The sequence below is a fragment of the Oncorhynchus mykiss genome, chromosome 18, assembly GCF_057628025.1.
Source record: "Oncorhynchus mykiss isolate SJ-2025 chromosome 18, ASM5762802v1, whole genome shotgun sequence".
NCBI classification, from domain to species: domain Eukaryota; kingdom Metazoa; phylum Chordata; class Actinopteri; order Salmoniformes; family Salmonidae; genus Oncorhynchus; species Oncorhynchus mykiss.
In genome coordinates, this window is record NC_143039.1 from 72,516,801 (window position 1) to 72,542,913 (window position 26,113).

General features: G+C 44.4%; 1 protein-coding gene across 48 annotated transcripts in view; it reads left to right on the top strand.

Moving 5' to 3' along the window:
• The window catches only part of LOC110496692 (uncharacterized), a 92,542-nt gene that overhangs the window by 24,343 nt on the left and 42,086 nt on the right, over positions 1-26,113 (top strand). For 22 of the 48 annotated variants that reach the window (XM_036953506.2, XM_036953502.2, XM_036953505.2 and 19 more), the window contains exons 2-5: positions 15,721-16,119; positions 19,045-19,113; positions 19,814-19,834; positions 25,900-26,063. In XM_036953506.2, the coding sequence (XP_036809401.2) occupies positions 15,721-16,119; positions 19,045-19,113; positions 19,814-19,834; positions 25,900-26,063 (653 nt within the window). Of the gene's footprint in view, positions 1-15,720; positions 16,502-19,044; positions 19,114-19,813; positions 19,835-25,899; positions 26,064-26,113 lie in introns of all 48 variants that reach the window. The other 26 variants (XM_090209315.1, XM_036953511.2, XM_090209330.1 and 23 more) reach the window with 3 other exon arrangements.

Consider the following 26,113-nt stretch of genomic DNA (forward strand, 5'->3'; position numbering starts at 1 on the left):
GGCTCCGTGGCAAGCGGTCTAACCTTAGCACTCACATGAGACTCTGTAACCTCTCTGCTCTTAACGGAGGTGGATGGGGATGGGGGGTTTCCTACCCTCAGTAGAGATCCTTGGTGAACAGTCTGTCAAACCTTAGACTATGTGGAATCAGCTGAGTGCTATCTGGCACGAAATGGCAGCAGATGGAGTGTGTATTCCATATTGGGATTCCATGCTCCATATTAATGTCAAGTGTTGGTCCCGGTGCAGCATCTTCAGCTCTGTTATAGGTCATGTGATCCTGGAAGAGAGTGATACAGGACCTGCGTCCCAATTGGCATCCTTTTCCCTATTTAGTGCACTCTTTTTTTGACCGGGGCCAATAGGGCTCTGGTCAAAAGTAGTGCACTATATAGTGAATAGGGTGCCATTTGATATAGTGAATAGGGTGCCATTTGGGATGCAGACAAAAACCACAGAGACACAGGAGGCCAACTTAGCCTCGGCAGGCAATCTGCCACGGTTCATTCATTCTAATGGAAAAACAGTGTGGCGTCATTATAGAGATGGAGAAGGTAATCGATTGAGTTATGAAGTGACGGAACAGAAGGAAGCCTGTCATTTGGGGACTCAGGCTAAGACGTTCCTCTCTATAGAAGCTAGCTGGTGGAGCCATGAGCCATGAGTGTCAGTGAAGGTAACCAGATTACTGCACTCCAGCAGTAGCCTAGGCCCTGCCAAATGTGAAAGCAAAAGTAGCCTAGTGCAAATGGGAAACATACACTGAGTGTACAAAACATTAGGAACACCTTCCTAATATTGAGTTGCACACACATTTGCCCTCAGAACTGCCTCAATTCGTCAGGGCATGCACTCTACAAGTTGACGAAATGGTTCCACGGGGATGCTGGCCCATGTTGACTTCAATGCGTCCCACAGCTGTGTCAATTTGGCTGGATGTCCTTTGTGTGGTGGACCATTCTTGATACACGTGGGAAATTGTTGAGCGTGAAAAACCCAGCAGCGTAGCAGTTCTTGACACATTCAAACAAACTGGTGCTTCTGGCACCTACTATCATACCCCGTTCAAAGGCACTTCAATCTTGTCTTGCCCATTCACCCTCAATGGCACACATTCACAATTCATGTCTCAATTGTCTCAAGGCTTCAAAATCCTTCTTTAACCTGTCTCCTCCCCTTCATCTACACTGATTGAATTGGATTTAACAAGTGACATAAATAAGGGATCATAGTTTTCCCCTGGTCAGTCTATGGAAAGAGTGTTGTACACTGTGTGTTATGTATTATGTGCGACATGCGTTGATATTTCCTTTAGATACTTGGCCTAATTCCAATACCTCCAAATTATACAGCGAAGAAGGGTGTTATTGTCACCATGAAAGGTGAATGACGGGTGTTATTGTCACCATGAAAGGTGAATGACGGGTGTTATTGTCACCATGAAAGGTGAATGATGGGTGTTATTGTCACCATGAAAGGTGAATGATGGGTGTTATTGTCACCATGAAAGGTGAATGACGGGCGTTATTGTCACCATGAAAGGTGAATGATGGGTGTTATTGTCACCATGAAAGGTGAATGACGGGTGTTATTGTCACCATGAAAGGTGAATGATGGGCATTATTGTCACCATGAAAGGTGAATTACAGGTGTTATTGTCACCATGAAAGGTGAATGATGGGCGTTATTGTCACCATGAAAGGTGAATGATGGGTGTTATTGTCACCATGAAAGGTGAATGATGGGCATTATTGTCACCATGAAAGGTGAATGATGGGCGTTATTGTCACCATGAAAGGTGAATGACGGGTGTTATTGTCACCATGAAAGGTGAATGATGGGTGTTATTGTCACCATGAAAGGTGAATGATGGGCATTATTGTCACCATGAAAGGTGAATGATGGGCGTTATTGTCACCATGAAAGGTGAATGACGGGTGTTATTGTCACCATGAAAGGTGAATGACGGGTGTTCTTGTCACCATGAAAGGTGAATGATGGGTGTTATTGTCACCATGAAAGGTGAATGATGGGTGTTATTGTCAGCATGAAAGTTGAATGACGGGTGTTATTGTCACCATGAAAGGTGAATGATGGGTGTTATTGTCACCATGAAAGGTGAATGATGGGTGTTATTGTCACCATGAAAGGTGAATGACGGGTGTTATTGTCACCAAGAAAGGTGAATGATCAAATCAAATCAAAATTAAATCAAATTTATTTATATAGCCCTTCGTACATCAGCTGATATCTCAAAGTGCTGTACAGAAACCCAGCCTAAAACCCCAAACAGCAAGCAATGCAGGTGTAGAAGCACGGTGGCTAAAAACTCCCTAGAAAGGCCAAAACCTAGGAAGAAACCTAGAGAGGAACCAGGCTATGTGGGGTGGCCAGTCCTCTTCTGGCTGTGCCGGGTGGAGATTATAACAGAACATGGCCAAGATGTTCAAAATGTTCATAAATGACCAGCATGGTCCAATAATAATAAGGCAGAACAATTGAAACTGGAGCAGCAGCACGGCCAGGTGGACTGGGGACAGCAAGGAGTCATCATGTCAGGTAGTCCTGAGGCATGGTACTAGGGCTCAGGTCCTCCGAGAGAGAGAAAGAAAGAGAGAAAGAGAGAATTAGAGAACGCACACTTAAATTCACACAGGACACCGAATAGGACAGGAGAAGTACTCCAGATATAATAAACTGACCCTAGCCCCCCGACACATAAACTACTGCAGCATAAATACTGGAGGCTGAGACAGGAGGGGTCAGGATATAACCCCACCCACTTTGCCAAAGCACAGCCCCCACACCACTAGAGGGATATCTTCAACCACCAACGTACCATCCTGAGACAAGGCTGAGTATAGCCCACAAAGATCTCCGCCACGGCACAACCCAAGCGGGGGACGCCAACCCATGATGGGTGTTATTGTCACCATGAAAGGTGAATGATGGGCGTTATTGTCACCATGAAAGGTGAATGATGGGCGTTATTGTTACCAAGAAAGGTGAATGATGGGCTTTATTCAGGCAGAGTTATAATGTTTGTTCACCTGCGTAGTTTTACGACAGGTCTGATTTATAACGGGAAACATGTATGGCGCGCACCAAGTATATAAATCTCTATATTTTTGTGAGTTATTTAATGTTACATTCACGCAATGGTTCTAAATGAGGCCCCAGGCCTCTACCTAGTCTCATCCATAGACAGAGTAGGGCTGTTGGAAGGCACCAGGCCTCTACCTAGTCTCTTCCATAGACAGAGTAGGGCTGTTGGAAGGCCCCAGGCCTCTATCTAGGCTCTTCCATAGACAGAGTAGGGCTGTTGGAAGGCCCCAGGCCTCTATCTAGTCTCTTCCATAGACAGAGTAGGGCTGTTGGAAGGCCCCAGGCCTCTATCTAGGCTCTTCCATAGACAGAGTAGGGCTGTTGGAAGGCCCCAGGCCTCTACCTAGTCTCTTCCATAGACAGAGTAGGGCTGTTGGAAGGCCCCAGGCCTCTACCTAGTCTCTTCTATAGACAGAGTAGGGCTGTTGGAAGGCCCCAGGCCTCTACCTAGTCTCTTCCATAGACGAGTAGGGCTGTTGGAAGGCCCCAGGCCTCTACCTAGTCTCTTCCATAGACAGAGTAGGGCTGTTGGAAGGTCCCAGGCCTCTATCTAGTCTCTTCCATAGACAGAGTAGGGCTGTTGGAAGGCCCCAGGCCTCTATCTAGGCTCTTCCATAGACAGAGTAGGGCTGTTGGAAGGCCCCAGGCCTCTACCTAGTCTCTTCCATAGACAGAGTAGGGTTGTTGGAAGGCCCCAGGCCTCTACCTAGTCTCTTCTATAGACAGAGTAGGGTTGTTGGAAGGCCCCAGGCCTCTACCTAGTCTCTTCCATAGACAGAGTAGGGTTGTTGGAATCAGCTATACAGCAGTTTGAACTCTATGAAAAAGTTTCTTCTTTTTTTAACACAGTCCAACTTCCTCAGTTAAATGATGCAGCAGGGAAGTTAGTTAAAACTCAATGAAGGCAGGAATGTACTGAAGAAGTGGAGTGCTTTCTATAGCCATCATAGCTTTGAGAGCAATGTAATTGAAAGACTGAGTTAGAATAGAGATTTCTTCAGAAAACTCAACTCCCTTTGTTTTTCCAGGTTGACAGTGATGTGTAGCTGTTGTTGGTCTCAAGGACTCATTATAAACACGTCTGTTTTCATCTGTTGGTGTCTTTTTAAAGGACACGCATGCAGCCAAGGTGGTGTGTTTCCGTGCCCCATTCCCATTGTAGCTGCCTGTGAGAGAGTTCTGAGACGAGATGCATGGACCATAGGGGATGTTTAATGTGGTGTTGTTTTGGTGGTGGTGGTGTTTAATGGGGTGTTTATGGTGGTGTTGTTTTAGTGGTGTTGTTTAATGTGGTGTTTAATGTGGTGTTTTGGTGGTGTTGTTTTGGTGGTGGTGTTTAATGTGGTGTTTTGGTGGTGTTGTTTAATGTGGTGTTTTGGTGGTGTTTAATGGGGGGGATGTTTTGGTGGTGGTGTTTAATGTGGTGTTTTGGTGGTGTTTAATGGGGGGGATGTTTTGGTGGTGGTGTTTAATGTGGTGTTTTGGTGGTGTTTAATGGGGGGTTTGTTTTGGTGGTGGTGTTTAATGTGGTGTTTTGGTGGTGTTTAATGGGGGGTTTGTTTTGGTGGTGGTGTTTAATGTGGTGTTTTGGTGGTGTTTAATGGGGGGGATGTTTTGGTGGTGGTGTTTAATTTCAAATCAAATCAAATCAAATTTTATTTGTCACATACACATGGTTAGCAGATGTTAGTGCGAGTGTAGCGAAATGCTTGTGCTTCTAGTTCCGACAATGCAGTAATAACAAGTAATCTAACTAACAATTCCAAAACTACTGTCTTGTACACAGTGTAAGGGGATAAAGAATATGTACATAAGGATATATGAATGAGTGATGGTACAGAGCAGCATAGGCAAGATACAGTAGATGGTATCGGGTACAGTATGTACAAATGAGATGAGTATGTAAACAAAGTGGCATAGTATAGTATAAAGTGGCTAGTGATACATGTATTACATAAGGATACCGTCGATGATATAGAGTACAGTATATACGTATGCATATGAGATGAATAATGTAGGGTAAGTAACATTTATATAAGGTAGCATTGTTTAAAGTGGCTAGTGATATATTTACATAATTTCCCATCAATTCCCATTATTAAAGTGGCTGGAGTTGAGTCAGTGTCAGTGTGTTGGCAGCAGCCACTCAGTGTTAGTGGTGGCTGTTTAACAGTCTGATGGCCTTGAGATAGAAGCTGTTTTTCAGTCTCTCGGTCCCAGCTTTGATGCACCTGTACTGACCTCGCCTTCTGGATGATAGCGGGGTGAACAGGCAGTGGCTCGGGTGGTTGATGTCCTTGATGATCTTTATGGCCTTCCTGTGACATCGGGTGGTGTAGGTGTCCTGGAGGGCAGGTAGTTTGCCCCCGGTGATGCGTTGAGCAGACCTCACTACCCTCTGGAGAGCCTTACGGTTGAGGGCGGTGCAGTTGCCATACCAGGCGGTGATACAGCCCGCCAGGATGCTCTCGATTGTGCATCTGTAGAAGTTTGTGAGTGCTTTTGGTGACAAGCCGAATTTCTTCAGCCTCCTGAGGTTGAAGAGGCGCTGCTGCGCCTTCTTCACGATGCTGTCTGTGTGAGTGGACCAATTCAGTTTGTCTGTGATGTGTATGCCGAGGAACTTAAAACTTGCTACCCTCTCCACTACTGTTCCATCGATGTGGATAGGGGGGTGTTGTTAATTTGGTGTTTTGGTGGTGTTTAATGGGGTGTTTAATGGGGTGTTTTGGTGGTGTTTAATGGGGTGTTTTGGTGGTGTTTAATGGGGTGTTTAATGGGGTGTTTTGGTGGTGTTTAATGGGGTGTTTAATGGGGTGTTTTGCTGGTGTTTAATGGGGTGTTTTGGTGGTGTTTAGTGGGGTGTTTAATGGGGTGTTTTGGTGGTGTTTAATGGGGTGTTTAATGGGGGGTTTTGCTGGTGTTTAATGGGGTGTTTTGGTGGTGTTTAATGGGGTGTTTAATGGGGTGTTTTGGTGGTGTTTAATGGGGTGTTTTGGTGGTGTTTAATGGGGTGTTTAATGGGGTGTTTTGCTGGTGTTTAATGGGGTGTTTTAGTCATTTAGCAGACACTTAATCCAGAGCACCTCACAGGACCAATCAGGGTGATTTGCCTTCTTCAAGGGCACATCAGCTGATTTTTCACCTAGTCGGCTCGGAGATTCGAACCAGCGACCTTTTGGTTACTGGCCCAACACTTTCAACCGCAAATCTACCTGCCGCCCTTGGAACAGGTTTCTATTTGAATGATTGACTGGACCCACTGAACTGATGGTTTACTTGCTTTTGTTGTCTGCCAGAGGCTGTGTTGTCTGCCAGAGACTGTGTGGTCTGCCGTAGACTGTGTTGTCTGCTGTAGACTGTGTTGTCTGCTGTTTACACACACACACACTGAGGGCAGCTCTCTTGAGGCCCTCACTGGGAAGTGGAGGCATTTGTGTTTCCGGAGTGCAGGCAGCCCCTGTGACCATGTTATCATCCTTGACCACATGCACGCATGTGCACACACACATACAGTACACACACACTGAGACACAGGGGAACTCACATACCAGTGATGCCTGAGGCCGGCCTTACCCAGATCTCGTATGCTGAGGTTCCCCTCCCTATCTCCCTCCCTCCCGCAGCTGACAGACCCTAAATACACACACACACACACACACACACACACACACACACACACACACACACACACACACACACACACACACACACACACACACACACACACACACACTGCCTCCGTCACACACACACTGCCTGCACACTCAAACAGCCCCCATCACAGGTTCTGACCCGTTTCCCAATTCCAGCACATTGTAGCTGGACAGTTGGAAAGCCCCTGTGCTCCATTTCCAGCACTGTCCCAGTTTAGGCCATTGCATAGGGCAGTGCACCATATCTCGGCATGGCTTTATGGAAAATTTGCAGTGTTACGTAACCACGACCTTGTCTTCCTAGCCGGTGAAAGTCAGTTCCTCTAATGTTGTGTCAATACTCACGTGCTTAAACCTTCCACCTAATAGCCTAGTTCTGTTGTCTTTTCAGGATTTCTCTGTGTTTTTGTTCCGTCAGAGCATGCTTCCAGTCTCTCTGATTTTCCCAAGGTACCTCAGCAGAAGTCCCATGTATGGATGAAAACACTTGACCTTCTCTGTTGGATGCACCGTGCTCCTAGCAGCTCGTCTCTATTTTTAACTACTGTGTCTGTCAGAGTGGCGCAGAAACCTGAGATGACTGGCTGCAGAGGGGAGCAGAATGGATGGATGGAGGGAGGGAGAGAGGGAGAGAGAGAGAGAGAGAGAGAGGGGAGAGAGAGAGGGGAGAGAGAGAGAGGGGAGAGAGAGAGAGGGGAGAGAGAGAGAGAGAGAGAGAGAGAGGGGAGAGAGAGAGAGAGAGAGAGGAGAGAGAGAGAGAGAGAGAGAGAGAGAGGGGAGAGAGAGAGGGGAGAGAGAGAGAGAGAGAGGGGAGAGAGAGAGAGAGGAGAGAGGGGAGAGAGGGGAGAGAGGGGAGAGAGAAGAGAGAGAGAGAGAGAGAGAGAGAGAGAGAGAGAGAGAGAGAGAGAGAGAGAGAGAGAGAGAGAGAGAGAGAGAGAGAGAGAGAGAGAGAGAGAGAGAGAGAGAGAGAGAGAGAGAGAGAGAGAGAGAGAGAGAGAGAGAGAGAGAGAGAGAGAGAGAGAGAGAGAGAGAGAGAGAGAGAGAGAGAGAGAGAGAGAGAGAGAGAGAGAGAGAGAGAGAGGATCTGCCAGATCTGTGTGTGAATTGGGGACCTCTAACATGAATGGGCCTAGTTGATGAGACGTGTTGGCTGGACTGGGGACATACCTGTAGGGACTGGGGACATAGAGTACAGTATGTATGCTCATAGAGTACAGTATGCATGCTCATAGAGTACAGTATGTAGGCTCTAAGGGTTTACTAACAGAATGTTCCTCTCTGTCTCTAATAGAATGTTCCTCTCTGTCTCTGACAGAATGTTCCTCTCTGTCTCTAATAGAATGTTCCTCTCTGTCTCTGACAGAATGTTCCTCTCTGTCTCTGACAGAATGTTCCTCTCTGTCTCTAATAGAATGTTCCTCTCTGTCTCTGACAGAATGTTCCTCTCTGTCTGTTCCATTTTGAGTGATGTCATCATTATGTTTGTTTCGGTTCTCTTTATGTGCCCTGTCCTTCTCCTTCATCCACTTTTGGTTCCCCCCAAGTCCCAACCCTCAACGTCATTAAAGGCCACACGAAAACAAACGATCACACCCAAATACTTATTTCGTAATAACCCTATAACACAGTTTGACTGTTACTTATTACTGTAATAACCCTATAAAACAGTCCCAGACTGTTACTTATTACTGTAATAACCCCATAAAACAGTCTCAGACTGTTACTTATTACTGTAATAACCCCATAAAACAGTCTCAGACTGTTACTTATTACTGTAATAACCCCATAAAACAGTCTGACTGTTACTTATTACTGTAATAACCCCATAAAACAGTCTCAGACCGTTACTTATTACTGTAATAACCCTATAAAACAGTCTCAGACTGTTACTTATTACTGTAATAACCCTATAAAACAGTCTCAGACTGTTACTTATTACTGTAATAACCCCATAAAACAGTCTCAGACTGTTACTTATTACTGTAATAACCCTATAAAACAGTCTCAGACTGTTACTTATTACTGTAATAACCCCATAAAACAGTCTCAGACTGTTACTTATTACTGTAATAACCCCATAAAACAGTCTCAGACTGTTACTTATTACTGTAATAACCCTATAAAACAGTCTCAGACTGTTACTTATTACTGTAATAACCCCATAAAACAGTCTCAGACTGTTACTTATTACTGTAATAACCCTATAAAACAGTCTCAGACTGTTACTTATTACTCTAATAACCCTATAAACAGACTCAGACTGTTACTTATTACTGTAATAACCCTATAAACAGACTCAGACTGTTACTTATTACTCTAATAACCCTATAAACAGACTCAGACTGTTACTTATTACTGTAATAACCCTATAAACAGACTCAGACTGTTACTTATTACTCTAATAACCCTATAAACAGACTCAGACTGTTACTTATTACTGTAATAACCCCATAAAACAGTTTCACACTCTGTCACCCTCCTTCCCTCTATTGCATGTCTAAGTTCCTGTTTCTTTGGAGAGATGTCACAATGGCTTCTATTTTAGCGTTTGGAAAAACAGATATTAAGTACTGTATGTAACAAAAATATTATTAATATTATATATATATTTTTTAAATAAGATCATATGATTTTTATTTTACCTTTATTTAACTAGGCAAGTCAGTTAAGAACACATTCTTATTTACAATGACGGCCTACACTCTTTGAGAACGAACAATCACCAAAATAAAAACTAAAACAGTCAGGTAGAATCTAAAATTCCCAAAATGCCACGGCATGGGGCCTGTCATGCCAAATAATGTCCCCCAGCCAAAAGGTTTAGTTTGAGCAACTCCAGTAGCATAAGTAAAGGATGGTTTATTGTCATATAGGGACAGCTAATACTCAAACTACACACGACCTGCTGTGCTCTTTTCTCTCTCTCTGTCTCTCTCTCTCTCTCTCTCTCTCTCTCTCTCTCTTTCTCTGTCTCAGTCTCTCTGTCCTTCTCCCTCCCACACACACACATTCTGGAAAGTCCCCAGATTAGTACAGCTGAGTTGTGTTAACATAACACACTACAGCACACTTCCTAACCAGATCAAGAGGAGTCTTATTTTTCTTCAGTACTTAGACACCCAGCATCTCATCCAGTCCGACCTACCTGTGGAGAGAGACCAGTCCCTCCTGTGGATCACACCAGTGGTCGTTGATTGACTACACCAAAAAATATATGTTATTGTCACATACGGATAAGTGCAGTGAAATGTGTTGTTTTACAGCGTCAGCCATTGTAGTACGGCGCCCCTGGAGCAAATTAGGTTTAAGTGCCTTGCTCAAGGGCACATTGACAGATTTTTCACATTGTCGGCTCAGGTATTCGAACCAGCAACCTTTCAGTTACCGCTAGGCTACCTGTTATTAACCACTAGGCTACCTGTAATTAACCACTAGGCTACCTGTAATTAACCACTAGGCTACCTGTAATTAACCACTAGGCTACCTGTAATTAACCACTAGGCTACCTGTAATTAACCACTAGGCTACCTGTTATTAACCACTAGGCTACCTGTTATTAACCACTAGGCTACCTGTTATTAACCACTAGGCTACCTGTAATTAACCACTAGGCTACCTGTAATTAACCACTAGGCTACCTGTTATTAACCACTAGGCTACCTGTAATTAACCACTAGGCTACCTGTTATTAACCACTAGGCTACCTGTAATTAACCACTAGGCTACCTGTTATTAACCACTAGGCTACCTGTTATTAACCACTAGGCTACCTGTTATTAACCACTAGGCTACCTGTTATTAACCACTAGGCTACCTGTAATTAACCAGTAGGCTACCTGTAATTAACCACTAGGCTACCTGTAATTAACCACTAGGCTACCTGTAATTAACCACTAGGCTACCTGTAATTAACCACTAGGCTACCTGTAATTAACCACTAGGCTACCTGTAATTAACCACTAGGCTACCTGTTATTAACCACTAGGCTACCTGTAATTAACCACTAGGCTACCTGTAATTAACCACTAGGCTACCTGTAATTAACCACTAGGCTACCTGTAATTAACCACTAGGCTACCTGTAATTAACCACTAGGCTACCTGTTATTAACCACTAGGCTACCTGTTATTAACCACTAGGCTACCTGTAATTAACCACTAGGCTACCTGTTATTAACCACTAGGCTACCTGTCATTAACCACTAGGCTACCTGTAATTAACCACTAGGCTACCTGTAATTAACCACTAGGCTACCTGTAATTAACCACTAGGCTACCTGTTATTAACCACTAGGCTACCTGTTATTAACCACTAGGCTACCTGTAATTAACCACTAGGCTACCTGTAATTAACCACTAGGCTACCTGTTATTAACCACTAGGCTACCTGTAATTAACCACTAGGCTACCTGTAATTAACCACTAGGCTACCTGTTATTAACCACTAGGCTACCTGTAATTAACCACTAGGCTACCTGTTATTAACCACTAGGCTACCTGTTATTAACCACTAGGCTACCTGTAATTAACCACTAGGCTACCTGTAATTAACCACTAGGCTACCTGTTATTAACCACTAGGCTACCTGTAATTAACCACTAGGCTACCTGTAATTAACCACTAGGCTACCTGTTATTAACCACTAGGCTACCTGTTATTAACCACTAGGCTACCTGTAATTAACCACTAGGCTGCCTGTAATTAACCACTAGGCTACCTGTAATTAACCACTAGGCTACCTGTTATTAACCACTAGGCTACCTGTTATTAACCACTAGGCTACCTGTAATTAACCACTAGGCTACCTGTTATTAACCACTAGGCTACCTGTTATTAACCACTAGGCTACCTGTAATTAACCACTAGGCTACCTGTAATTAACCACTAGGCTACCTGTTATTAACCACTAGGCTACCTGTAATTAACCACTAGGCTACCTGTTATTAACCACTAGGCTACCTGTTATTAACCACTAGGCTACCTGTTATTAACCACTAGGCTACCTGTAATTAACCACTAGGCTACCTGTAATTAACCACTAGGCTACCTGTTATTAACCACTAGGCTACCTGTAATTAACCACTAGGCTACCTGTTATTAACCACTAGGCTACCTGTTATTAACCACTAGGCTACCTGTTATTAACCACTAGGCTACCTGTTATTAACCACTAGGCTACCTGTAATTAACCACTAGGCTACCTGTTATTAACCACTAGGCTACCTGTTATTAACCACTAGGCTACCTGTAATTAACCACTAGGCTGCCTGTAATTAACCACTAGGCTGCCTGTAATTAACCACTAGGCTAGCTGCCATAACAAAATGTGTAGAATTACAAGAAACAAACTTTAAAACTGTAACATTTTATCTCCGCCCCATGGTAAAATGTGTAGAATTGAATTGCAAGAAATAACCTTTAAAACCGTAACATTTTATCTCCGCCCCATGGCAAAATGTGTAGAATTGCATTGCAAGAAACAAACTTTAAAACTGTAACATTTTATCTCCGCCCCATGGCGAAATGTGTAGAATTGCAGGAAGTTAGCATTTAAACAGCAACATTTTCTCTCTGCGGCCAAGAGGAGGGCGTCTAAAATGTTCGGTCGGAGACAGCGACGCCCACTATGGGCCCTGGTCAAAAGTAGTGCACTATGCAGGGAATAGAGTGCCATTTGGGATGTAAACTTCTGATGAGAGGGATACGTTCTGTGAGCGTGAGTCAGCTAGCTGACCTGGAGCCCTTCACACCTATATCACTCAACAATATCCTTCTTTCTGTCTCTCTCTTTTCATCTCTGTCTTTCTCTCTTCCTCTATCTCTTACCTTCAGTTCTACCTTTTCTCTCTCTACCTCTTTCTTTTCCCTTTCAATCATTCACTATTTCTCTCCTCCCTCGTTCGACTGAACCTCCCCACTCTTTCTTTCTATCAATCACTCTCTCTCTCTCCTCCTCTCCTGCTGTTCTGCACAGGTTATTGTGGGGGTGCGCAATTTTTATTCCCCCCCCCCCCCCCACCCCTCTCCTGCCGCGCATCATTCTGGCATATTGCAGTTTGCCACTGTGAGCAGCCGGGCCCAAACAGCTGCTGAATTGCCCAGCCCACAGAGACAGTGCCAGAGGGGTCAGAGGTTAAGAAGAGATCAGAGCAGGCTTTGTTGGTGCATCTTATCGTTGATTTGAAATGTGTATATGTAACTTGACTTTGAATGTTACTGGTTATGTGATACTGTAAAGTAGCTGCCTGGTGGTATGGTGTCTCATTCCAATGGTCAGTGTGCATACGTTACATTCTGTCGACTCATACACCCCCCACACCACCCCCCCACACCACCCCACACACCAACCCACATACCACCCCACATACCACCCCCCACACCACCCCACACACCACCCCACACACCACCCCACACACACCACCCCCCACACCACCCCCACATACCACCCCACATACCACCCCACATACCACCCCCCACACCACCCCACACACCACCCCACACACCACCCCACACACACCACCCCCCACACCACCCCCACACACCACCCCCCACACCACCCCACACACCACCCCACACACCACCCCACACACACCACCCCCCACACCACCCCACACACCACCCCACACACACCACCCCCCACACCACCCCACACACACCACCCCCCACACCACCCCACACACACCACCCCCCACACCACCCCACACACCACCCCACACACCACCCCACATACCACCCCCCACACCACCCCACACACCACCCCACACACACCACCCCCCACACCACCCCACACACACCACCCCCCACACCACCCCCACACACCACCCCCCACACCACCCCCCACACCACCCCACACACCACCCCACACACCACCCCCCACGCCACCCCACACACCACCCCACACACCACCCCACACACCACCCCACACACCACCCCCACACACCACCCCCACACCACCCCCACACACCACCCCACACACCACCCCACACACCACCCCACACACACCACCCCCCACACCACCCCACACACACCACCCCCCACACCACCCCACACACACCACCCCCCACACCACCCCACACACCACCCCACACACCACCCCACATACCACCCCCCACACCACCCCACACACCACCCCACACACACCACCCCCCACACCACCCCACACACACCACCCCCCACACCACCCCCACACACCACCCCCCACACCACCCCCCACACCACCCCACACACCACCCCACACACCACCCCCCACGCCACCCCACACACCACCCCACACACCACCCCACACACCACCCCACACACCACCCCCACACACCACCCCCACACCACCCCCACACACCACCCCACACACCACCCCACACACCACCCCACACACCACCTCCCACACCACCCCCCACACCACCCCACACACCGCCCCCCATACCACCCCACACACCACCCCCCACACCACCCCACACACCACCCCACACACTACCCCACACACTACAACACACACCACCCCACACACCACCCCACACCACCCCACACACCACCCCACACACTACCCCACACACTACCCCACACACCACCCCACACACCACCCCACACCACTATAACCCCCCTAGCTCTCTCTCTCTCTCTCTCTCATTCTCTCTCTACTCCCCCTATCTCTCTCTCATTCTCTCGCTCTACTCCCCTTATCGCTCTCTCTCTCTCTCCCTCTCTACTCCCCCTATCTCTCTTTCTCTCATTCTCTCTCTCGCTACTCCCCCTATCTCTCTGTCTCTCTCTCTCTCTCTCTCTACTCCCCCTATCTCTCTGTCTCTCTCTCTCTCTCTCTACTCCCCCTATCTCTCTGTCTCTCTCTATCTCTCTACTCCCCCTATCTCTCTGTCTCTCTCTCTCTCTCTACTCCCCCTATCTCTCTGTCTCTTTCTACTCCCCCTATCTCTCCTTCCCTCTCTTTACTGCCCTCTTTCCTTTTCTCTCTGTCTCGCTCTGTATCCCTCCCTCTCTCGCTCCTACTATCTTTCTCAATCTATTACAAAAATTCAATGTATTCCCTAACTTCCTTCCCTCTGCCTTTGAATGTGTCTTGTGTGTTTTTGGGAAAGCTGAGCCTGGTCTTCCTTTGAAGATAAGTCAGACGTATTACACACTGTGTCTGCATCCAATATGGCACCCTATTCCCTATATAGGCTAGTGCACTACTTTTGACCAGGGCCCATATGGCTCTGGTCCAAAGCAGTGCACTATATAGCAAATAGGGTGCCATATTGGAAACAATGTGTGCCTCCTGCCAGTCCTGTCCCTGTAATGTCTGATGGTGGGGGAGTTTGGCTCTGCAGAATCGAAAGCTCCAGGGAGAGAGGAGGAGGAGGAGGAGGAGGAGAGGAGAGGAGGAGTGTGACTGATGTGTGTGAATTGGATGAGAAGGAGATGTTAATGGAGGGTAATGGGGAGTTTTGGGATAATGACAGCAGACAGTTCTTCCCAGTGAAGGTGGCCTGGGAGCAGAATGGGATGATGCTAGAGTTTGTTAGCATCACTAGTACTAGCATCACGTCATTGTACTGGCTTGACAAGAAATGGAGTTAACGTGTATAAAACTCTCCCAATTGTGTTCTGGGACAGGTGTTAGTAATGTTCAGATAATGTTGATATCAATCATGTGTAAATATTCCACTTGAAAAAGAAAAAGAGACCCTCTCACTCTAGGAGCTCAGATGCAATAATGTAATAACCTGATAGCTTGTCTGTTGAAACGTTGGTTGTCTTCATCAGGGTATAATGACAAACACTGTGGGTCACTAGTTTATACAGTGTCAAAGAACACACACAGGTGTCTGTAATCATGGCCAGGTGTGGCCTGATATCATACATATTCTACTTGCACATTTATTCCATATTTCAAAATTTTAGGAAATTAAACAAATATCTTGTCTTCAAACTTACTCTTTATGAATGTTTTATCTTTCTTCCAGGTATCTCCTCCACACCAGAGCCTTTGGACAACCAGAATGAAGACAAGAACATAGTGAAGGACCTTCTGACATCAGACGACTCAGCCATCTCAGACCTCTCCCCAGACACGGAGTCCTGTCCAAAAGCATACCCCTCTACCAAGACAGACCCCTCTACCAAGACAGACCCCTCTACCAAGACAGACCCCTCCACCAAGGCAGACCCCTCCACCAAGGCAGACCCCTCCACCAAGACAGACCCCTCTACCAAGACAGACCCCTCTACCAAGACAGACCCCTCTACCAACACAGACGCCTCCACCAAGACAGACCCCTCCACCAAGACAGACCCCTCCACCAAGACAGATGCTAGACCAGGCACCCCTGGGTCTGGCACCAGCCCCCATCCCAAAAAAGGAGGTACATTATTCAACACAGAACAGCTCTGAGACCCACTGAGAGACATACTGTAACCAGGACGATAAGGAAATAGCATGGGGTTGGACATCCAGTGTGAGGTGTACAGTTTGGTAGCTGTTGAAGCTAGTTGTCATGTGAGGGGAGAACCATTCAGGCATTCATGTCTGTGGACGGGTGAAAGGTTCCTCAGACTAATCTAATGGATCTTCAGCCATTACAGACCCAATCAGACAGATGGCATTGGGTGAACTACACATCTTCATTTGTTAGGGGAGTGGTGGACGGTATAGAGGGGGAGGGACGAGAGCCTTGTGTTGGGACAGGACTTCCAGGCTTAGGGAGTTTTCCTAAACCTTCCCCAGCATATCTCTCCAGACACCAGGTTTGTCTCTCCAGACACCAGGTTTGTCTCTCCAGACTCCAGGTTTATCTCTCCAGACACCAGGTTTATCTCTCCAGACACCAGGTTTATCTCTCCAGACACCAGGTTTGTCTCTCCAGACTCCAGGTTTGTCTCTCCAGACTCCAGGTTTGTCTCTCCAGACTCCAGGTTTGTCTCTCCAGACTCCAGGTTTGTCTCTTCAGACTCCAGCCTTGTCTCTCCAGACTCCAGCCCAGGGCTGTGAGATGCCAGTCCTGGCTGTGAGACGCCAGTCCTGGCTGTGAGACGCCAGTCCTGGCTGTGAGACGCCAGTCCTGGCTATGAGACTCCAGTCCTGGCTGTGAGACGCCAGTCCTGGCTGTGAGACGCCAGTCCTGGCTGTGAGACGCCAGTCCTGGCTGTGAGACTCCAGTCCTGGCTATGAGACTCCAGTCCTGGCTGTGAGACTCCAGTCCTGGCTGTGAGACTCCAGTCCTGGCTGTGAGACGCCAGTCCTGGCTGTGAGACTCCAGTCCTGGCTGTGAGACTCCAGTCCTGGCTGTGAGACGCCAGTCCTGGCTGTGAGACGCCAGTCCTGGCTGTGAGACGCCAGTCCTGGCTGTGAGACGCCAGTACAGGAATTCACCCTTTGATTGTGGTGGTGGGAGGAAAGAGTTGTTGCTATAGTGACGGCCGGAGCTCTTGCTGCAAGGCCCTCTCAGGTTGGCAGAGAAAACGCGGCATACATATGACATAGCATGGGGCTCCGGAAAGGAGACCCAGGGCCCCGTTTCCAATGCAGACATATTTTAGGCCTAGGCTGAAACAGGATCTGAAATTAATATAAAAATCCTTCATCTTATGTTTGTGTTTATCAAAGAGGATCAGGGAGAACGTTGATAATGGCTGCAGACAGGAAATTCAGAAGAATACATGGCCGCATCCTAAATGGCACCCGATTCCCTATAACAGTGCACAACTTTTGGTCAACAGTATAACAGAATAAGGTGCCTTTTGGGGCGCCCACATGAACGATTGAGTTCCCTTCTGGTTCACACAACACGGTGCAACTATTGAGTGAATTACATTGTAGCACCGCAGCAGGAGATGTAGCTTCCTGTCCTTCATCGTGAACGTACACTACCGTTCAAATGTTTTGGGTCACTTAGAAATGTCCTTGTTTTTGAAACAAAATAACATTTTTTGTCCATTAAAATAACATCAAATTGATCAGAAATACAGAGTAGACATTGTCAATGTTGTAATGTCTATTGTAGCTGGAAACGGCTGATTTTTTAAATTATTTTTAATCTACATAGTCGTACAGAGGCTCATTATCAGTAACCATCACTCCTGTGTTCCAATGGCACGTTGTGTTAGATAATCCAAGTTTATCATTTTAAAAGGCTAATTGATCATTAAAAAAAAACATTTAGCAATTATGTTAACACAGATGAAAACTGTTATGATATGATTAAAGAATCAATAAAACTGGCCTTCTTTAGACTAGTTGAGTATCTGGAGCATCAGCATTTGTGGGTTCGATTACAAGCTCAAAATGGCCAGAAACAAAGACATTTCTTATGAAACTCATCAGTCTATTCTTATTCAGAGAAATTAAGGCTATTCCATGCGATAAATTGCCAAGAAACTGAAGATCTTGTACAAAGCTGTGTACTACTCCCTTCACAGAACAGCACAAACTGGCCCTAACCAGAATAGAAAGAGGAGTGGGAGGCCCCGGTGCACAACTGAGCAAGAGGACAAGTACATTAGAGTGTCTAGTTTGAGAAACAGACACCTCACAAGTCATCAGCTGGCAGTTTGTCATTTTAAAAGGCTGCAAGTTTATCATTTTAAAAGGCTAATTAGAAAGCCCTTCTTTAAATAGTACCTGCAAAACACCAGTCTCAATGTCAACAGTGAAGAGGCGACTCCGGGATGCTGGCCTTCTAGGCAGAGTTCCTCTGTCCAGTGTCTGTATTCTTTTGCCCATCTTAATCTTTCATTTTTATTGGCCAGTCTGAGATATGGCTTTTTCTTTGCAATTCTGCCTAGAAGGCCAGCATCTTCACTGTTGACGTTGAGACTGATGTTTTGCAGGTACTATTTAATGAAGGGCTTTCTAATTAGCCTTTTAAAATGATAAACTTGCACAGCGTGCCATTGGAACACAGGAGTGATGTTGCGGATCATGGTCCTCTGTTCGTCTATGTAGATATTCCATTAAAAATCAGCTGTTTCCAGCTACAATAGTCATTTACAACATTAACAATGTCTACACTGTATTTCTGATCAATTTTATCTTATTTTAATGGGCAAAAAAATAAGTGCTTTCCTTTCAAAAACAAGGACATTTCTAAGTGACTCCAAACTTTTGAACGGTAGTGTATGTATGACATCACTTCGTAGTTTAGAATTGATGCAGGAATTGTTTCAACTACGTGACCTCTCTCATACTACTATACTCTACATGACAGGTGTGATCAGCTGTTTGGTGCATTGATATTTTAGGTAAAAAATACATGTATATCTGATGCATAGTTATTTTTTTCTCTGCTTAGATGGGTTGACGACAGAGCAACGACAGAAGCTGGCTAAGGAGCGGAGGGAGGAGAGGGCCAAATACATTGGTAAGCCCTATAAAGGAAAATAAGCTATAGAGAAATGTGTTTTCTGTTATCATGCTACTTACTTTTCTGTTATCAGGCTACTTACATGTTGGGCTTGTCTGGTATGGAGGCCTCAAGAGACTCAGCTAGTCATGTCTAGGGAAGCATCCAAAATGGCACCCTATCCCAGGGCCCTGGTCAAAAGTAGTGCACTATAAAGGGAATAGGGTGCCATTTGGGTTCCTGACACAAGGCAGAGATATAGAAGGTATGGAATAAACCAATAGACACTGTAGCCTTCAATATGTTGTATTACACTACCCTGAACTGTCCGCCTGTCTTTAACCATTGGCCTCTCTTACATTGTATTACTCTGCCATGGGGGTTCTGTCATGGGGGTTCTGTCATGGGGGTTCTGCAATGGGGGTTCTACCATTAGGGGTTCTGTCATGGGGGTTCTACCATTAGGGGTTCTGTCATGGGGGTTCTGCAATGGGGGTTCTACCATTAGGGGTTCTGTCATGGGGGTTCTACCATTAGGGGTTCTGTCATGGGGGTTCTGCAATGGGGGTTCTACCATTAGGGGTTCTGTCATGGGGGTTCTACCATTAGGGGTTCTGTCATGGGGGTTCTGCCATGGGGGTTCTGCCATGGGGGTTTTTCTTTCTAATGATTGATGGATATTGATTATTGCTGTTGTCTTCTCATTTTGCTGCTTCAGAACAGCAAACTCAGCTGCAAGGTAAGGCTACTCTATACGGCTCTGTATAAGATCAGCGTTGGTAACATCAGTGGTTATCAGCAACAGTCAGGCTTTTTTCCACATCTCCACCTTGTGGTTGGGATGCAATGTATTTTTATTTCTGTCTGCTTCTGAACCGTCTTTTCCGTTCTCGTTCATTAATCAGTTTTGTTGCTTTCTGGATGTTGTCCTGTTGTTGTCCACTGGGAACCTTTACAACATCCTGTTTGTCTCTGAGAAGAAGAATGATCAGATAGTTCAGTTATACGAGTTTTCTCTTTCCTGTCTTCATTGTGTGGAGATTTGCCTTTCACCTAATTTGTTCCTGTTCATTATACGTGTTTGCATGTGTACTTTGCATCATTTTGTTGGATCATTGTAATGTCTTTCCAGTATAGATTTTTCTTGACTTTATATGTTTTCAGGGTCTATTTTTATGTCAAGGTATTATGTGACCTTATTATCAACTCAGAGACACTTAGTACACTATAATTTGCCCACAGCCTCATTCCATAGCATTGGCTCAAGCCCCTTGTTTGTACACTAAACCCAAAGCCTGTGCAATCAATCCAATCCAAGGTATTCTGTGAGCTTGTTTTCAACTCTACATGCAGTACATCGGATCCCTTAACAATGGCCCAAGCCCCCCCCCCCCCCCCCCCCGCCTCTCTCTCCCTGTACGCTGAGGTCAAAGCTTCAGCAACCAACTGACCAATCAGAGGACGTCTCCCACTGAGCCGTCCCATAGTCCCCCTGGGGCGAGGCGTGAAAAATGTGTAGTCATTACTGTGAACTGACCCGCCGGGCCTCTCAGACAGATTAGATGTAATTACTCATTTCATTAGATTCATTATAATCGCCATGCCAACGGAATCATTTCAGAAGCCAACCAATGGAAGAAGCCTTTTCTTTACCTGATAATTCCCTATGGGCCCTGATCAAAAGTAGTGCACTAGATAGTGAATAGGGCGTCATTAGCCATAGGACTCTGGTCAAAAGTAGTGCACTAGATAGTGAATAGGGCGTCATTAGCCATAGGACTCTGGTCAAAAGTAGTGCACTAGATAGTGAATAGGGCGTCATTAGCCATAGGACTCTGGTCAAAAGTAGTGCACTAGATAGTGAATAGGGCGTCATTAGCCATAGGACTCTGGTCAAAAGTAGTGCACTAGATAGTGAATAGGGCGTCATTAGCCATAGGACTCTGGTCAAAAGTAGTGCACTAGATAGTGAATAGGGCGTCATTAGCCATAGGACTCTGGTCAAAAGTAGTGCACTAGATAGTGAATAGGGCGTCATTAGCCATAGGACTCTGGTCAAAAGTAGTGCACTAGATAGTGAATAGGGCGTCATTAGCCATAGGACTCTGGTCAAAAGTAGTGCACTAGATAGTGAATAGGGCGTCATTAGCCATAGGACTCTGGTCAAAAGTAGTGCACTAGATAGTGAATAGGGCGTCATTAGCCATAGGACTCTGGTCAAAAGTAGTGCACTAGATAGTGAATAGGGCGTCATTAGCCATAGGACTCTGGTCAAAAGTAGTGCACTAGATAGTGAATAGGGCGTCATTAGCCATAGGACTCTGGTCAAAAGTAGTGCACTAGATAGTGAATAGGGCGTCATTAGCCATAGGACTCTGGTCAAAAGTAGTGCACTAGATAGTGAATAGGGCGTCATTAGCCATAGGACTCTGGTCAAAAGTAGTGCACTAGATAGTGAATAGGGTGCCATTTGGAACAATCTCTCTGTCTGTCCAGATGTAAGATATGAATCTCATATGGACTACAGACTGCAAATGTTTAGATCTCACTTCATCAAGCATTTATGGTTGGATGTACTACAGTATGTATACTGTATGTTTATGGTTGGATGTATTACAGTATGTATACTGTATGTTTATGGTTGGATGTATTACAGTATGTATACTGTATGTTTATGGTTGGATGTATTACAGTATGTATACTGTATGTTTATGGTTGGATGTACTACAGTATGTATACTGTATGTTTATGGTTGGATGTATTACAGTATGTATACTGTATGTTTATGGTTGGATGTATTACAGTATGTATACTGTATGTTTATGGTTGGGTATACTACAGTATGTATACTGTATGTTTATGGTTGGATGTATTACAGTATGTATACTGTATGTTTATGGTTGGATGTACTACAGTATGTATACTGTATGTTTATGGTTGGATGTATTACAGTATGTATACTGTATGTTTATGGTTGGATGTACTACAGTATGTATACTGTATGTTTATGGTTGGATGTATTACAGTATGTATACTGTATGTTTATGGTTGGATGTATTACAGTATGTATACTGTATGTTTATGGTTGGGTATACTACAGTATGTATACTGTATGTTTATGGTTGGGTATACTACAGTATGTATACTGTATGTTTATGGTTGGATGTATTACAGTATGTATACTGTATGTTTATGGTTGGATGTATTACAGTATGTATACTGTATGTTTATGGTTGGGTATACTACAGTATGTATACTGTATGTTTATGGTTGGATGTACTACAGTATGTATACTGTATGTTTACGGTTGGATGTATTACAGTATGTATACTGTATGTTTATGGTTGGATATACTACAGTATGTATACTGTATGTTTATGGTTGGGTATACTACAGTATGTATACTGTATGTTTATGGTTGGATATACTACAGTATGTATACTGTATGTTTATGGTTGGGTATACTACAGTATGTATACTGTATGTTTATGGTTGGGTATACTACAGTATGTATACTGTATGTTTATGGTTGGATGTACTACAGTATGTATACTGTACTGATGATGACATGCTGAGAAAAAAGGAACACGTGATTATCATTCGTACTCATCCGTTGAACCACATATGAGAGAGAACACACCGTACATTAAACCATGGGGCTGTTATGTAAAGGACATTTTATATGAAGCTGCCATCACAATGTGAAAGTGCATGCACTCAATGTATTTAGCCAATCAGATGTACTGAAAATGAATATAATAAGATTTTATTCCATGATGGAGACATGGAGAAAGTGTTGTCTTTGTGGATGGGGGTGCAGACAGACTAGAGTATTCTACCTCTTAACATAGAGAACGGCTCGGGAAGGACTGGTGAACAGAATACAAATCAGGACCTCGTCTTCTAACATCAAACACTCATGTATTTCGTTCAATGTTTTAATATTCCGGAATGAGGATTGCGTGCTTCATAAAAGACACCTCACATTAATTTCCCTCCATTCAACACTGAGCTTCATCCAAAAAACCTCTTCACACGTATCCTGCCCCTCACCATGCTAGTCTTTAACAACACATGTGTATAGGAAGTAGGTCCACATGCAGAGGACTGCAAAACAGGAAATGCCACTCTGAGATACAGTACACATGTGGCGTGTCTACCTCAGGGGAGGCCCAATGAGCTGAGAGGACACAGCTGGTGCACAGCATGCTGGGAGTTTAAACAAAGCAGAGTCATTGTATTTTAATTGTGGCTGTCAGAAATGAGACGCAGACTGTGGAGTGAAACTCAGTATCTGCTAGAGGGCACGAATAAAACGCAGTGGGACACTACTACTACTACTACTATTGCTGTCTACTACTACTACTACTACTATTGCTGTCTACTACTACTACTATTGCTGTCTACTACAACTACTACTACTACTACTATTGCTGTCTACTACTACTACTATTGCTGTCTACTACAACTACTACTACTACTACTATTGCTGTCTACTACTACTACTACTACTATTGCTGTCTACTACTACTACTACTACTACTACTACTGCTGTCTACTACAACTACTACTGCTGTCTACTACTACTACTATTGCTGTCTACTACTACTACTACTACTACTACTATTGCTGTCTACTACTACTACTACAACTATTACTGCTGTCTACTACTACTACTACTACTACTACTACTACTACTGTCTACTACTGTCTACTACCACTGTCTACTACTACTGTCTACTACTACTACTACTGTCTACTACTACTGTCTACTACTACTATTGTCTACTACTTCTACTACTACTACAGTCTACTACTACTACTACTACTACTGTCTACTACTACTGTCTACTACTACTACTATTGTCTACTACTTCTACTACTACTATTGTCTACTACTTCTACTACTACTACAGTCTACTACTACTACTACTACTGTCTACTACTACTGTCTACAACTACTATTGCTACTACTACTACTACAGTCTACTACTACTACTACTACTACAGTCTACTACTACTACTACTACTGTCTACAGTCTACTACTACTACTACTACTGTCTACAGTCTACTACTACTACAGTCTACTACTACTACTACAGTCTACTACTACTACTACTACTACTACAGTCTACTGCTACTACTACTACTGTCTACTACTACTGTCTACAGTCTATTACTACTATTGCTGTCTACTACTACTACTACTATTGCTGTCTACTACTACTACTACTACTACTACTACTATTGCTGTCTACTACTACTACTACTACTACTACTACTACTACTACTATTGCTGTCTACTACTACTACTACTACTACTACTACTACTACTACTACTATTGCTGTCTACTACTACTACTACTACTACTACTACTACTACTATTGCTGTCTACTACTACTACTACTACTACTACTACTATTGCTGTCTACTACTACTACTACAACTACTACTGCTGTCTACTACTACTACTACTACTACTACTACTGTCTACTACTGTCTACTACTACTGTCTACTACTACTACTACTACTACTGTCTACTACTACTGTCTACTACTACTACTACTGCTACTGTCTACTACTACTACTACTACTGTCTACTACTACTACTACTACTGTCTACTACTACTGTCTACTACTACTGTCTACTACTGTCTATTACTGTCTACTACTACTATTGTCTACTACTTCTACTACTACTACAGTCTACTACTACTACTACTACAGTCTACTACTACTACTACTACTACTACTACTACTACTACTGTCTACTACTACTGTCTACTACTACTACTACTACTGTCTAGTACTACTACTACTACTACTGTCTAGTACTACTACTACTACTACTGTCTAGTACTACTACTACTACTACTGTCTAGTACTACTACTACTGCTGCTGCTGCTACTACTACTACTACTACTACTACTACTACTACTGTCTGCTACTTGTACTACTGCTGCTACTACTACTACTACTACTACTACTACTACTACTGTCTACTACTTGTACTACTGCTATTACTGCTACTAATACTACTACTTGTTGACTGTTATGATGACTAGAGTAGGATTGCAATTAGGCCTATGGGAGGGTGCAAACAACTGTCTTCTTCCCATTCTATTCTTCTACCTTTTCCAAACTGGTTCCTAGAAGCCATGAGACTTTTAACAGCCTTAAACTGTGAGATCACAAGGCCAGAGTTTGTCTCAATGGACAAACAACGACCCAATATGTAGTGTTCAGTCGTTTCGAGTTGTTTATTATGACCAGCTAGTGCAGAGATATATGGAGGGCAGACAAAAACAAAGAGAGATTGAGAGAAAGAGGTTATTAGTTGCTTCAACTAACCCTGAATTGTCCATTATTCCATTCATGATTTCTACACTTTCTTGACTAGCTAACTATCCCATTAATTTGTTTTGTTTTCTTGAGTTTCCTGATGTATGCGCAATGCACCTTTTAGCTGCTATGTACAATGCACTCGGAAAGTATTCTAGAGCCCTTGACTTTTTCAACATTTTGTTAAGTTACAGCCTTATTCTAAAATTGATTAGTTTTTTTCCCCTTCGTCAATCTACACACAATACCACATAATGACAAAGCAAAAACAGATTTTTTGAAATGTTTGCAAATAAACATTTAAATTACTCCATTGTAGAATGAGGCTGTAACACTTTTTATTTTTTTTTAAAGTCAAGGGGTCTGAATAATTTCAGAACATTAAAATAAATAAAACTAAATCATGTGAAATAAAACAAATCTAAAAAAAACTGTACCCGTTGCCTCCCGTTGTCTAGCGACTAAGAAGGCCCAGTGGCTGGAGAAGGAGGAGAAGGCTAGGCGTCTGAGGGAGAGCCAGCTGGAGGAACGTAGGAGGAGGCTGGAGGACCAGAGACTGAAGCTTGAGAAACGCAGAGCCCTCCTGGAAGAGAAACAGAGGCAGAAACTAGAGAAGAACAAGGTGGGGACTGGAGGAGGGTCACCTTCAAGATCTCTCTGTTGCTCAAGTGT